The 16,274-nt window shown below is 41.2% G+C and overlaps 1 protein-coding gene and 1 pseudogene across 4 annotated transcripts in view; one reads left to right on the plus strand and one right to left on the minus strand.

Moving 5' to 3' along the window:
• On the minus strand, nt 1-1,576 carry LOC118913270 (mitochondrial pyruvate carrier 2-like; annotated as a pseudogene).
• Nucleotides 1-16,274, plus strand: part of ILRUN (inflammation and lipid regulator with UBA-like and NBR1-like domains) — a 116,360-nt gene that overhangs the window by 93,759 nt on the left and 6,327 nt on the right. For 2 of the 4 annotated variants that reach the window (XM_036887045.2, XM_036887046.2), the window contains exon 4: nt 5,692-6,020. In XM_036887045.2, coding sequence (XP_036742940.1) covers nt 5,692-6,020 — 329 coding nt within the window. The remainder of the gene's footprint in view (nt 1-5,691; nt 6,021-16,274) is intronic. The other 2 variants (XM_036887047.2, XM_036887048.2) reach the window with 1 other exon arrangement.

Genomic DNA, 16,274 nt, shown 5'->3' on the forward strand with positions numbered 1-16,274 from the left:
ATCAACTTCTATAACCATGGCTCACTTGTTAGAACAAAGATATCAACATAGGTAAATTACTATAACTAAACTCCAGACTATTTAGATTTCATCAGTTTTTCTACTCATGATCTCTTTCTGTTCCATAATCCAGTTTAGGGTTCCACATTATACTTAGTTGTCATGTCTTCAGTCTTCTCTGGTCTGTGACAGTTTTTCAGTCTTCCATGTTTTTCATGACCCCTGAGAGTTTTTAGGAAGGAATACCAGCAAGTATCCTTTATAATGTCCCCCTAGCTGAGCTTGTCTGATGTTTTCCTTATGATTAGAGCGAAGTTACGGGTTTGGGGAAGAACACTACAGAGGTGAAGTGCCCATTCAGGGGTAACAGATCTTCACATAACATCACTGGTGATGTTAACCTTGATTGCTTGATTAAGGAATTTGGTTGTCATTTTCTCCACTATAAAGTTACTGTTTTTCTTTTTCCTTACTCTCTGTTCTTTGGAAGCAAATCACTAAGTTTAGCTCACCCTCAAGGTGGGTTGGGAGATAAGTAGAATTAAGCTCTACCTCTTGGAAGGGGGAGTATCTACATATATTATTTGTAATTCTTCTTTAAGTAAGTTTGTCTCTTCTCCCCCATTTATTCAGTCATTTATTTATATCACAAAGGACTCATATATATTTATTTTATACTTTGAGTTATAATCTAGTACTACATAATTAATTTTGTTATTTTATTTATTATTCCAGCTTCAGCCAGAGGTTACTCTTGCAAGCGGCTCCTGTATCCCTGTGACATACCCTATCCTGTTGTTTTTTTGATGACTTCCTTACCTTCTGGTATTACAAGATGTTCCAGGCTCATCTGGTGTTTTCCATGCTGTAGCCCTAGAATCAGCCATTTCTCTAAGGACCCCTTGTTCTTTTAGAGAATGGTATTTTTTTTTTATGAGCAAGTGTGATTTATTATGGGCAAGCAGTAGAAAAATGTGACTAGTGTCCGTAGATAAGTTCCTTCAGTCATATGTAAAGAGACATTATTAAAAGTTTGCTTTATTTTCTGTTGAATCAAATACCAGCTCCTTAGGTACAGTTAGAGTTTTCATATGCCTTCCAAGCATTAGCTGTTAGTATCACCTTATCAGAATCAAATAATAAATCAAACCAGGTCACAGTGGCTGTGTCCACATCTAGACTGTTCAGTGGTCAGCACTCTTATTTGTTTGCTTTAGCCTTTAGCTCTTGGTTGTATCTCCAAATATGGAAGAGCTGAGAGGCTCCTGCTCCCCTGACAAAGAAATTAACAGCAGACTCCAGTTTGGGGGAATAATACAAGCGAGTATCTTGACCAGATAAACCCTGTAGCCATTAACACAGTGGGCTGAGCCGTGCTGAGCTTTTCCACAGGTCTAGCCATACCCGCCAAGCCAGCACACACCAACCCCCATTTCATAATTGGAGCCCAGAAAAAAACTGTTTTGAGACCTGCCGGGTGGTTGTACAATGGCCTCAATTTCTCAGGCAGCTCCACCTTATCGAGGACCCAGTGGTAGGTGGCCTGCGCTCCTGGCAGACAACAAAGGGCAGCTTGTCACTTTTCCCTGCCACAGCGCCCTGCGTCCTCCTCTCCCCTGGGTGCCCTTCCCGCACACAGCCTGCCGCAGCCTAGAGAATGGTATTTAGAAACCACTGAGCACTGGGTATGTTCATTATTACTGGGGTGTCATTACTTTTAGGCCCTTTAAGCAGACAAAACTAGGTATATGCTTACTAACTTTTGTATACAAACATATCTATAATTACTTCTGTGTTGCTTCATCTGTATTTATATAAGATAAACATGAGTTTATATTGATGCTTTTGACTTTAAAGCACTACCACAGGCACTCATTTTGGAATGTCTTCCATTCTTTCTTATTTGTAACATTATTCTTTGGCAATGAGAAACCTTGTTCCCACCACCCATTTACCCATTTACTTATTCAACTCAGTATGTATGTACCCATGCTGTACATGTATTGTATTCCATATCCCCTGGTTTGGTACTGAAAGAACAAAGTCTGTTCGAGTATTATAGTGATTCTTAACAATTCTGTTTTAGTGGACAAATCGTGGATGCTGGCAGTTTATGTTTATTATGATGTGATTTGATCTGTGATGCTAGCTTTTAGATATATGCAAATGTTTTAACATTCTTACATAATCTGAGATGTCTTTGTGTTTCTGGATGGTTCATTAAGGTTATGGACTTATGTTCCAAGTAAAATATTTTCATTTTACTCTACGCTTCTGATAGTCTAAACTTAAGAAATAAGAAGGTTGCATTCTCTCTTTAGTAATTTATTATACTTTTTTATAAAAAGAAGTTTATACTTATTATTAAAGGCATTACAAGTAGAAGGGACAAGTTGAAGGAAATAATATTTATAGTACCTTTTACCTCCAAAGTTCTAGCTCCGGTGCTTTTAAAAAATCACCTGAAAGCAAGACATTCTAAAGTTAATTTCTCCATTCGATTACATAAACTCTGTGTAGGCTTGGCACTTGGTTCTACTTTCTTGACTCCTTTTCTAGGATATCCTATTGGCCTATTCTTGATTTTGGTGCTAAAGATCCTATGTCTGTGGGAAAACATACTATATCCTGGGAAATGGACTGACTTACTATTGTTTTAGTTCTCTAAGTATTTGGGTTCCCAAGTTACTATTAGAGAGACACAAGTGTAAGTTTAAAAAGCTATATACTAAGAGCTGTGACTTCTCAGGTATCATGTAAGCTGACTTCTTACTTGAAGTCTGATGTGAGCCTATTCTACATCTAGACCTCAGATCCTTTATCTAGAAAGAAAAATTAGTTCTATTAGATGACCTCTAAGATTCCTTGCATTTATGATTTTGTCGCCGCAGATAGTGAAATAACTGGCTGGCGGTTCTTATCTCAGTAATCAAAGCATTCTGACAAGAACTGGAAATGGTCACCTCCCTGAAACAAGCTTATTGGACCCATCTTTATTATCTTTTTTGTTTGCTTAGAACATACATACACTATACATGGGATGAGCACATTCTGAATGTGAGGTCTAGAGGTAATACCTAGATAGCTCAGATTATACTATGTAGAAGGCATGTTTTGATGTTTATAATGACTCATTGTAGTAATAACTTAAGAGGATCAGAACTGGAGTGTTTATTGTTGGTGTTTATAAATTAGTGGTTTCTTAAATGACCTTTCTTTTGCAGCCACTATGTAGAATCTGTGAAGAGTACCTAAAAATAGCCAAGGGGAAGAGAGTGCAGTGGCTTAAATATAAGGCCCAGTGAGTTACTTTAAAGAAGCTTTAGTTCTCAAAGCCAGAAGGAAATGACATTAGTCTCCTATATTGATAACAGCCTTCAGAAGACTCCTTTCTCATAAACATAGTCACCTAAACTAAGAGAATGAAACATATGACCTGTAACTGAATATGCCAAACATATCATGGACTTTCAAAAGGACTTTGGAAAACAGATAGTTGGAGGACAAGAAGTAGGGATTAATGTACTGCAAGACAGGGCTTATCCACTGGGGAAGAATGAACAGTAGTGAATGTTGCCTTTGGTTAGAAAATTAGGATAGGAGACCTTGGAGTGAATCTCCCTCAGGCTGCCTGTCATTGAATTGCTCTTGAAGGCCAACATCAATACTGGCTTATGAGATTGACTTACAGCCTTGAATGAAAGTCCTCTGACCCACTATTCCCGGCACTGTCTCAGGTTTTAAGTTAAGGGGCATGCTGCTGCATATCCTGGCTTACAATGTTAAATCAGCAGGCTGAACTTTTATGGTACTAGTTAAATGGGATTTACATTTGCTTTAAGAATAAGTGTGTCTGGAATGGATGGATGGATGCCCAATCCTTTGGGTCACGCTAGTGTTGCTAGGGGCTTTCATGTTGTCGTCCCAAGAGATGAAAAGAAGTGTAATTCCAGGAGTGAACAGCAGATGTCACTGTACCTCCACTTAGTACAGTTCTGGATCAGCTATTTGGATACAACCAAGTTCTTACTTAATACAGCTACCAAACCACTAAATGTAAATTGAGTATTTGTGGCTGTCTGACACTATCCCGTTCTTCAGATACAGAATCCAAATTGTAATTTGAGAATAAACACTGCACTAGAGGATTTTCTTCAATTTCCTTCACTAGGCCTTTGCACATATTTTTTCTAGACTTAAATATTATCTATATTTCTGTGTAGCTAACTGATGGAATTTGCCTTTTCCTGTCAACCTTTTCAGTAGTTATTTAGGAGCCTGGACAAATTTGCATACTTGTTTTCAGCAAGGTTCACACTTAAAAAAGCATCTTGGCTTTTCTGAAACTCAATTTTTTAAAACCTTCCAGCAGGAAAGTTGATGTCACTGTTCTCTGAATTGAGGTGCTGAACATCAAAGGAAACTGCCACTCTGTTTATTCTTCCATTTGAATGAACCCTTAGCTTGGGCATTGAGGAAATAAAGAACTGAATTATGACTAAAAGTCCTGTGATGCATCTTTTAAAAACATCTCTTATGCAAGTACCAAATGACTTTTCTCAATTGTGGAGTGTAACAACCAAGCAAAACTGAAGGAACAAAACAGCAGCAGACTCACAGATTCCAAGAAGGGACTAGTGGTTACCAAAGGGGAAGGGGAGGGGAGGGCAGGTGGGGAGGAAGGGAGAAGGGGACTGAGGAGTATTATGATTGGTACACATGGTGTTGGGGGTGCGTCACAGGGAAGACAGTGTAGCACAAAGAAGACAAGTATTGATTCTGTGGCATCTTACTACATTGATGGACAGTGACTTCAGTGGGGTATGGCGGGGGACTTGATAATATGGGTGGATGAATGTAGTAACCACAATGTTTTTCATGTGAAACCTTCATAAGAGTGTATATCAAAGATACCTTAATAAAAAAATAAATATAAAAAACAAAAACAAACAAAAAGCATCTCTTACGATTTCAGTGTAGATAATAGGGTTTCCTTACAAGACAGAAAGACAAAGTTGGTGTTAAATCAGATTATTTTAGAAAGTCTGAGGCATACTAAATTTTTGGTTTTGATCACATAGATTGTAAAAAAACTTTGAGTGAAATTCGTCCTAATATTTCAGTCTTGGTGCTAGTTTATGCTTGTGTCCTGCTGTAAATTAGCTCCTTATTTTACTCTCTGTTCTTGTTTGAACAATATATGGTCACTCAAAACTGCCCCCAAAGGGAGAGAGGTGATGGCTTATAAATTGCAATTCTAGTGATTATAAGCATTTTTTGTACTCAAATTATGCCTGATCTGAGTTTTCTGAGTTAAACACATACAAAATAAAGCAAAAACCACAAAGAACTTGCAGTTCTGGGAACATAGCTTTTAGGTTTCTTTCTATTGGTCATTGTTCTCTGGAGTAATCATTTCTACATATGCTGTGCATCAGAATCAACTAGGTAGTTTCATGGGTCTCATCACAGACCTCTATTGAATTTGTACCAGAGTTTGAACTTGACATTACCAAAAAAGTAGAAATGAATTCAGTTCAAAATGTACTCAGCTACTTTGTCAGCAAGCTGTTTAAACTAGCATGTAGACAAGTATTTCTATGGTTTGGGTGCTGTTCTGTGTTCTTATTGTGGCTGCCTTGGGCCTTGAGGATATACCTGGCATTAACATAAGTTGCCTTTTTGTTTCAGATGTCATCTGGGTGATTCTCAGTGTGGAGGTGGGTGGACTGTTAGGAGTAACGCAGCAGCTGTCATCTTTTGAAACGGAGTTCAACACACAGCCACATCGCAAGGTAGAAGGAAACTTCAACCCGTTTGCCTCTCCCCAAAAGAACCGACAATCAGATGAAAACAACTTAAAAGACCCTGGGGGTTCCGGGTTCGACTCGATCAGCAAAAACACATGGGCACCTGCTCCTGACCAAACTGAGCAAGATGAGAATAGACTCTCTCAGAACTCTGTAAATCTGTCCCCCAGCAGTCACGCAAACAACTTATCAGTAGTGACTTACAGTAAGGTAGGTGCCCTTGGAGAAGAGGAGAAGGGGTAGGTGGTGGGCCTTGGGATTTGTGACACCCCTTCCTGGCAAATTAGAAGCCTAGAATGTTCTTTAAGACTGCTTAGCTCTCCTGCCAACAGCAACAACACAGAAACCTACCCCTTCTCCCCTCCCCCCATCTCATGTCCTGTGGATGTTACCTCATCCACATTTATAGTTGACTACTGTCTCTCTGCTCTGGTTTGAGTATTGAAAGAACAAATTTTTTTTTACTTTTTAAAAAAAAGAAGTCAAAATATTACCGTACTTCCAGTGTTAATGTATATTAAACTTAGCAACAACCACATCTTTGGAATTTGTTCCTACTTTTTCTTTATTGTTTTGGTTTCGTTTTTGTTGTTGTTTTGGGTGAGGTTTTTAATTTTTTTCACAGCTCTTCATCCTGAATATTGTTGAGCCTTCACTTTGTTTGCCTGGTTAGCATATCTTCTTGTTGATGTCTTTTCGTTCTCTTATGGCCCATCCACAACCCAAATGATATTTTATTTGGCCCAAGTGATGTTTTGACTTTTTACATGTGGGAAACAAGTGAGAGAATTGTTGTGTTAACCATGGTTTTAAATATTCTAATTGGTCTGAGACCCTATTCCAGGTGTTTGATTTCTTGGTCTGTTTCTCTCTATGCTAGCTGAAGAAACAGCATCTTCCACACTCTGCTAAGGTGGCGATGGTTCCTGGTTGTTGATTTTAGTTGGTTGAATAAAGCTCTGATGCTGAGAGCTCACTGTTGTGGGCGGTTCATGTGGTGGAGTTTGTGAGCATTCCTATGCATTCTTCTCTGATTAATAATGCTATGTATTAGGCCCAGCATCCCACCTATATAAATCATATAACTGTTAAGTCTGCCCTTGCTTTGTGTTAGCATTTACCCTCAAAAATTTTTAAATAAAATTGATGTTTATTTGAGGGATAAATTGTTCTATTGTAAGAATAGGATTTTTCTGATCAATGCTTCTTCTATGGTCTAGGTCAGGAGGCAGACTGGGAAAAGAAACCTGGTGATGTGAATCAGTCCTTTTTCTCCAGTCTAGTAAGAGGAACTTCAATCAGTAGTAGTGTAACAAAAGATTGACTCATTGGTCAATTGGATGGTCATTATAAAGGATTCTGTGGATTCATGTTAGTTGTAAAGGCTATAAGAGAAAGTAATTGGCAAGACAGTAAATTGCCTATATTTGAGGAAAGACTCTTAACACTGTGATAAAAGATTATCTAAGGTCGTATTTCTCCAGATTTTTCTTCTTTAAATTTAACCTTCCAGAGTATGACTGTTCCTGGTGGTAAGTGAGTCAGGCCCTAAGGTGAGCATGCCCTCTTAGAACAGGAACTTGAGGCAGTTGATTTTAACGGGAAGATGAGAGTTGGAGGGGGCAAAAGCCAGTTGCTCCAATGCTTTCTATAATGGGAGCCTCTTCACTCAACTGTGCTTCCTGGCTTAGCCATTGCTGTGACCTTAGAAGAGGGCTGGTGTTCCTAGCCAGGACACTGCACTCATCTTCTTGTGTAGTCCACCTGTTAGTCATTTAAGACTTTGGAGTCTGATGCCTTTTAACCAATTCTGTGATGGCTCTCCTGGCTGAGGGCAGTGGTGGGGGTGTCAGAATGGATCACCTACCAGCCTTGAGGTCCTACCATGCTGCTTTTTTGTGGGGAGGGCTGGAGTATGGTGAAGCCATGAGATACTTCTTGAGGTTAATGACTTCATGATATGTTACCTGAGTTTTTCATGAACTCTGGAGAATCATTTAGAAGTAGCATTTGCAAGAACCACAGAGAAAAGATTCTAACGAGATGATAGCTAAGGAGACAATTGGCTATTAATGCATTGAGACTGTGGCACTTAGATCCCAAAGAGAACTTGGAGCTTCCCTTTTTTCTTAAGCAGGATCTTATTCAGAAAGCACTTACGTAGGTATCCAACAAGTTCTCTGAAAGCATTTCTGGCCAAAGTTGAGTCACCTCCACTTCTTAGGACTCCTTAGGAATGGGGTAGGATGTAGACAGTCATCAGTAAGTATTTAACACACCTGTGCACTGTTTGGAGCAGTGTGTTTTGTTCAGTAAGAGACTGGAAGAATAAGTTATCCATCCTAGCTGTTAGCTATAGCACAGTAGGGGAGATGAAAATGCATATAGCAGTTAGCAATTCAGTCTAGTTGAAGTATGGATTTGGTCAGTATAGAACAACACAGTCAACACATACAGTCTGTATGTACGGCTGGGAGGGATTGGAGAAAGCAGAGATAAAGATGGAGCTGATGTAAAGGACTTTCCAAAGGATGGACAGATTTGAAAAGACAGGAAAGCCAGTGGTGTGGAGAACAGTTTAAGTGTTGAGGGCAGAAGGACTAAGAGACATGTGGTTAGGAGATGTGGGTGACAGACAATGGGAAATAAGTTCATTTGGTTGCAGTGTGTTCCTTTGAGGTGCAGTGGATGAAGTACTTACAGATGGCTTTGGAAAGAACTGGGGCTATATGTAAATGGATATCTTAAAGCAGAGATAATTCGTAATTCTGAACATCTGAATGTAATTCTTTAAGAACTATGTCTTAAGAATATACACTTTTTATTTTTAAAGCAGGCATGCTTGAGGTTCCAAAGGCTATACTTGACAAAGTGATGAGATCACATGTCCTCCAGATTTTTTTTAACTTCTTATGTGCCAGTTTTGCTGCCAAGAACTTTACATGTATCGTCTCACTTTTGATAAGAAAAGAAAAGCTCTGAGGGGCTAAGTGACTGTACATACAGTATCAAACAGTATCAAACAGCTGGCAAGAGGCAGAGCTGGAATTCAAATCCAGATGCCACATTACTGAAACATATTAGTAGGTGAGCTGGACTTTCCTTAGATCTTTCTGTTGGGCTGGAGGCTGTGTTGAGCAAAAGCATTAACTGAGCTAATGATCAGTGTAATCAAGAAATGAGAAAAGCAGAGCTGAAAAAGGCAAGTGGCTCTAATGTAAACTGAGGATTTCCTGTGACATCTTTTTGATGAGATCCCCTATTTGTTGAGTCTTAAAGAGTAGAGACTTCTTTCCTGGGGTGTATAAACAGTGTGGTGTTAATAATAAATAGCACCCTTCTATTTACTACTTAAGAATTTTACTTACTTACTTGTGAATGAGTGGAAAGGATGGAAAAGGCTCCTGGGGCTCTCTCGACTTGGGACCAGTGCTTTCACGTCACCCAAGTGCCATCTTTATTTGGATGGGTGGGAGGTTGGCTGGTGCCCTGGTGTCAGGGATCACTGCATTAACAATAGATTTGACTTACTCTAAGGAATTCCATGCCTGCCATTAAGGCCTGGAAAGAACATGATGCTCTTGGAAGCCCATGACCACAGTTTTAGTAGGCAGGTATAGTTTCCTGCTGCCTCCATAGTTACAGTTTAACTTGCTAAAGTTGGTAGGATGAAATTAAAAGATTGCTTCATGCACCTACTCTGTGAAGACTGTGTGAATGTGTCAACATAATCGCACATCTGTCAGTGGTAGGAACTGGACACCCCTGAAGCCCTTCCCCAGCTGCCCTTGAATAACCATAAGTTCTCTGGATTCAGGGCTCCGTTCCCCGAGGAGGGAACTGGGTGGGAATGCCTGCCCTAGCACCAACCCACAACCCACAGGGCCTGGCCCCTCTCTGTGTGAGTGTTGTCATAGTCAGTCAGAAAAGCAACTAGATGCTGACCTCCAAAGATTCATAAATCTGACTCCTCACTTTTGTTAGGTATTGATTGGCCTCATTGTCAACTCATTTGTGGCCAACTTGTCCCAGGTGAATAGTCAGATTGAGTACTGGTAAAGGTTAGATGCTGTTTTAATGAACCCTTTTTATGTGATTAGCTTAGGAGCCTCTGAGGACAATCACGGTAGGATAGGTGCTCACCCTGTTAACCCAAGGCTAGTCTTGCCCTGAATTCTACCTAACTCATCTCTGAGGCCAGGATAACTACTGTTTGGGCAGTGTGAGAGCAGTGAAGCATAGCTTATAGAGGTGTGGAAGGAGAAAATACATTCATTAAAATTAGATACTTTTTCTTATTTGCCAGTAATTTTTTAAATCTCTAAATTTTTTCTAAAAAGGCCTTGCCTTGCAGGGAATAAGACACCAACCAAATGGTGATTCAGGACAGCTGGGAATAAGAGTGTGGCTGGCAAAACCCAAGGGGCCGTTCTTCAAGATAGCCAAATGCTTCACTTCCTTACACTTGGGGAGCTGAAAAGAATCCCAGATTCATTTATTTTGTTACTTAGACAGTGGCTCTTATTTTGTGTTTGTTCTTACTTTAAAAAAATGTTTGGAGCTGGTACATGTCCTGACTCCTCCTTTAAACTGGATCATAGTCTGAGCCGCTGTTATTCTGCCAAGTGCTGGTTCAAAAGGAGAAACTTGTTATCTTTGTGGGGAGGTTCACTGCGCTCCTCTAGCATCAGCCACGGCTGCCCTGCCTGCCCGCATTCACACCTGCTCTGCTTCCTCTTTCTCTCTCTGACAGCCACCACCATTCAGTATGTTTCAGATCTAGAGCTGGAGATGCAGTCAGTCTGCTTTTATTACATCAGAAACCAACTCTCTCCTAACCTGCTGCTATCTGTGTTGACAAAAGCATAGGAGAGTTATTTACCCTCGGTTTAGGTGAGGGTTTAGAAATTGTAGTAGAGGTTACAGGGGGAGGTTTGGAAAAGGCAAATCTTTTGCTATTTGGACCTGAGGATGTAATGGCTTGTGGGTCTTATTATCTACTTTGAAGTAACCAATCAGTTTAACATAATAATAAGAAAAGGGTTTGGGGTGATGCAGTGGAATTGGGCCCAACATATACCCAGTTCAGAGGGTACTGAATTTGACCAGAAGGTAGGTACTTGGTGTGCTTAGCAGGACTAGTGGTTATGTGAGGCAGTAGAGGGCAGTGTAACCTTCCCATGCCATGAAGCCTGAGTTTTGTTCTCAGATGCAGACCCTTTCCATGAAAGGTTTAAAGATGGCTCAGAGAGAAGCTGGAAGGAAAACTTGGGCTGCTTGACACTTTATCCAGTGTGTGCTCTCCTCTGGCAAGGGGCAGTAGCAAAAACTTGCTTCTCCCCAGGAAGACCCATCAGACTGCAACAATCAGAGCTGTAAAACTAACATTCATGGAGCACTTACTATGTGCCAGGCACTGTGCTGAATGAAGACTTTTTAAATTTAATTTTTATTGTTAAAATTATAAATGTACATAGTTTAAGGAGCCAAGTAGTTCTGCAAAGCTTATTATAAAAAAATACTAGTCCTGCCATCTACCTGTATTTATTCCTGAGAAGCAGCAAGCTCAGTCTTTGACACGTATTACTTCACCTAGGCTGCACAGCAGCACCATGATACAGGTACTGTTGTTATTCCTCCCTTTCAGTTGCTGAGACTTGCGGTACACAGGTTGCATGACTTGCCCAAGGTCATGCAGCTAGAACGTGGTAAAACCAGAAGGTGAACAAAAGTAGTTGTTTTTGACTCCTGAGCCTGCTTTCTTAACAGTGTACTATACTGCATTGCTTTCCAATTACAAATAGTGTTCAAGTACACATTTTTGTCAGCTGCACTAATAGCTGCAGGATAGGGAGAACATGCTTTCTATAATATACTGCTACATTTCAAATGAGGATCAAGCCAGTTATTGACCAAATTATTATGTGACTTTACTATTAAACCCCTTCTCCCGTTATGCTACTATGGAAGCTACAGAAATCAGCCTTTCTCTCTAGCCTCCAGGAAGGGAAAAGATTCCCTACAACCTCCATAGTTTCTTGGGTTTAGATTTATGTTGACATTGAAATTTCCATTAACTCACTCTTGAGAGAGCAACACCTATACCTCTTGAGTTCTCAAAACCTTGATTGTGGCCAAAAGATACAGTCTCTGAAGTTTAACTTTTCTGGAGTGAATTTAAAATCTCCCTTTGAACATACTTAGTATTTTAGAACTGTGGCATACTTAGAAACTATCTTATTCCCTTTAAAGTCAGATTTTTTTGTTCCTGCAAAGTATCTGGAGAAGAATATTTTGGGCAAAGAGACAGCCAGTACAAGCCCTGAGGTGGAAGTTTACTTGATTTGTACAAGGAACAGAGTGAGGGAGTGCGGACAGGAGAGGAAGATGAAATCAAAAGACAGAAACCAAATCATGGAGGGCTTTGCAGGCCCTTGTAAAGCTGTGGTCTTTGGTCTGAGGGCAGAGGGACCCATTAAAGGATTTGGAGCAGAGGGGTGATGTGGTCTGACTTAATGTTATGAAAGGATCATTTCTGGCTCTCGTGTGGAGAATACAGGGCAAGGATGGAATCAGGGGGCCAGTGGAGAGTTAATGTGGTCGTGGAGGTGAAGAGAGGGAGTACTGGAGTACTTTGGGCCTTGGGCCAGAGCAGTTCCAGTGGAGGTAGGAGTTGTCTGAGTTTGGGTCTAGTTTGTAGCTGAAGCTGACAGCATTGCTAATGGTTGGAAGGGAGGTGTAAGGAAGAATAAAGTAAAGGACAACACCAGGGTTTTTGGCCTAAGCAACTAAAAGGATAAATTGCAATCAGTGGAAAAGGGAATAGCTGTGGTAGACGTGGGGAGAGATCAGAATTCTATTTTGGGTACACTGGAAATTTCTATAAACATCAAAACAGAGATGTCATGTGGGCTGTGTGAATCCAGGTTATATAGCGTCTAGGCGAGATGTCTGGGTGGAGATACAAGTTTGAGAGTTATGGCATATGGATGGTATCTAACACTGTGAGACTGGCTGCAGTCCACAAGTTATGAGTGTCAAGTAGGGTTTCTCTCAGCCAATGGACTAAAAGACTTGATATTTTAGGCCAGCTAAGTCCTTTTTAGGGGAGTGGGAGTGTAATGAATTGTAAGATGTTGGCTGCATTCCTGCCCTTCACCCACTAGATGCAAGTAGTAGGCTTGCAAACCACTTGCAAACCACTGGTGTAGATAATGAAGATGGCCAAGGACTGAGCTTAATACTCTCTAACCTGTAAAGAGACCACCCCTTGTTATCCATATTACCTTTACTTTATTCTTATTCTTCATTGAACAACAGTCTTGTGACTTTTGTGGTTATACTCTTCATTTGTCTAAATAATAAGGAAGTTGAGACTTGTTCACACACAGCAAACTGGGGTGTGGGGGACATGGGCTGGAACCCAGTTAACCCAGTTTGAGTCTTAATGTTCTTCTAGGCCACACTGTGATTAAATTTGCTGGCAGAAGCAAAGTTTGTTGGCTGTTCTCTGGAGGTGGTTTTTACACTTAGTGTCAAGTTGTAGAGGCCTCCTTGTTCATCTTGAGGAACTACAAAAGAATTTGGCCTGGGAGGAAGCAATGCAGAGTATCGAGGAACCTGCTTTCCCCCCCACCCCCTCATTCAGTGGCAGATTAGCACATTCTGTACCAGAAGGGGTTTGACAGAAGGCTCTGGTGTAATGATATTAAGATGACTCTATTTGAAACCCAGGGAAGCCAATAAAGTCTTCCCAGCCTTGCTGGTGTTTGCACTGGCATGGGTCATGTGTGCATTTTAAAAATAAACTAAGCAAACACTGTGAACCTTAGAAAGTGTCTTTTGTTGTTTGTAACATTACTATCTGACTGAGAATAAAAGGTATCTCCAGGAACTCCCCCTTTTGTACCTCAACAGCTTCAAAGCTGTTAAGCTCCATTTTATTTGCCTTGGGGCTCTGAGCATTGTTTTACACTGATCTGATGCTGGACAGTCCTATAGTTGAAACAGCTAGTGTTCCCAAGATTGCCAGAATATTTTATTTTGGTTATAAGGATGTATTCTCTTCCCTGTACCCTAAATTCAGCATTTTAATTTCTGATGAAAGTTCTCAAAGTAGGACCAGTGAAATTACATAGGTTCAAACAGATAAGTGTAATTCAAAAGTGTGAGAACTGTGTATGGATGCTCAGGTTTTGAATGACTCATTTTCAGCTAAGTTTGCTGTAATTATATTTTAGCAGGACCAGGTGCAAACTGTAAGATTAAGAGCTGTTGTATCTCAGGGGGAGCTCAACTTGAAAGTGAGACCCTTTCCAAAGCTGTGGACATTCACCTGCAAAGGCTTGAGGGGCTTGGGCTTTTTGCTCTGATTTCATTGCCCAAGGACCAGTTAAGACTGCTTTACCAGAGATACTTTGATACTATTTAGTCAGTAAGTGGGGCCTCCTAGGTGCTCAGCCTATACTAATCCTTCTCTTCAAAGAATTTTCATAGATGTGACTGGCTCATAGGAAAGAATGAGAACCAGGAAAGATGTCTTGCCAATGGGTTTCAGCCCCAGGCAAGTTCGCTATGGATTCAGTGTGGCCAAAGAAATTGACAGCAAAGCGTTCTTGGGGTGAAAGGGTTATACCCAACTTTATTTCCAGGTGGCAGGTCAGTCTCTAAAATCCCATTCACTCAGAGCGAGTCTGCATGCAGCAAGCTGGTCTCTGCCTCTGGGCCCCTCTGTCTGCACAGCCTTCCTCTGGGCCTCTGTCCTCGGCGCTGCCACCACTCCAGCCTCTGCTCTGCTCCCCTACAGCCTTGCAGCCCTGCCACCGTGTCGTGCCCAGAGCACTGGGTGGAGCTCTTTTTTATAGAGTCAACAGCCATGTATTGCCCACAGGTGTACAGTGAGCTAGTCAGCCAGGGCCAGGTGAGAATCCTGGCCACAGGAACTCTCATTTTATCCACAATAGACTATATTGAATTCTAGTTCACTCAAGTGCTTGCTTGAGTTTGGAGGAGGGAGAATGTAGAGGTTTGGAGTAGCCAAGAAAGTGATATCTTGGTAGATGAGAGATCAAGTTGAATTGAAGGGAAGAGGAACCACATTCAGGAAGGGCAAGAGGCAACTATAGGCAAGGCATGTTCACGGGACACTGGCCAGCCTGACTGTGGTGAGTGAGGTGTGCTCAGGGAGGGTGGGGTAAATTTGGGAAGAAGATCTTTGAAAGCTGAGCAAAGGAGAGTCCTGTTTAATGTGAAAGGAAACACAGTGACAACAGTGCTTTTGAGTGGGAGTGGCAAGATGAAACCAAGTGTGGCCTAATGGGACCAAGGAGAGAGAGTTCTTCTCCCTCAGCCAGGCAGCTGTTGCGAGATGATGCTGTGAACTAATTGTAAGAGAGATGGAAGATGATGGTATATAAGATAAGGGTAACGGACAGAAAGTTACAGGAGCTAAAATAGAAATTCTGAGAGGAAATGGGACCAGCAGCCTCCCCCTGTGCATCTGCAGGCCTCCCCACAGTGCAGCAGCAGTGGTGACTGTGGCTGGGAGCTTCTCTCCTTTTGGGTGTCCAACCCAGTGAAACTCTTACAGTTTTTTCTTCCTTTTCAGAAGTCTCCTCTACCCTAGGAGAGGGCCATGAGAGAGCTCTGTCTGCTAGCATGCCACCTGGATTCTAGCATGCCTGCTGTTACATGAGATCGGGGGGTGGGGGGGGGGCTAGAATTACAAGTAACAAATCACTTTTTCCAGAGTCTTTACAGAAGGAGAAGTTGAACTCAGCTTTTATCTCCTTGTAGAACTTTAAATAATGTTTTCTTTCACAATTATGTTGGAGTTTTATTCTTCATGGTGATTTTCTTGATTTGTCAGGGGAAGGTGAAGGCTGTGGGAGTTGCCTTTGGCTATGGGGAGCCTTGGATGGATGGGAGGATGAATGGACAGGAAGAGTGGAGGGGTGATAGGAGGGTGGGTGATGGAGAGAGGAAGAATAAGGGATTCATGATGGAAGATTGGATGGATAGATGAGAAGGTCTCCAACAGGACAGTAGAAGTTCATTAAAAGCAACAGAAAAACTGCTACAGAGGTATAAGTATAAATGGTTTTACAGGGCTTTAAAAAATCAATTCAGCATGCTTATAACTGAGTCAAGCTTTTAAGCACAGGTTTGGCACAGCCAGAAGTCTTTGAACGGAGGCTTTGTGCATTAAAGTAGGTTTATTTTCTTTTATTTGGCTAGTTCTCACACTCATTCTCAGCCAGTATATCAAATATGTCTTTGAAATTTAGAGGACTGTCACATAAAAGTGGCTTGAACACCAGAGTGAAAACATCTACAGAGGTCCCCATCATGCTGATCTGGCCCTGCTGCACCAGAAGCAAGCCTCCTTGAGCAGTCCGCAGCCATCAATAGAAGAGTTTGAGTATGCCTGAGAAAGTCTTCCTTGCTCTGCCTGTTAGTCCAATA

Source organism: Manis pentadactyla, chromosome 16 (genome assembly GCF_030020395.1).
Source record: "Manis pentadactyla isolate mManPen7 chromosome 16, mManPen7.hap1, whole genome shotgun sequence".
Lineage (NCBI taxonomy): Eukaryota > Metazoa > Chordata > Mammalia > Pholidota > Manidae > Manis > Manis pentadactyla.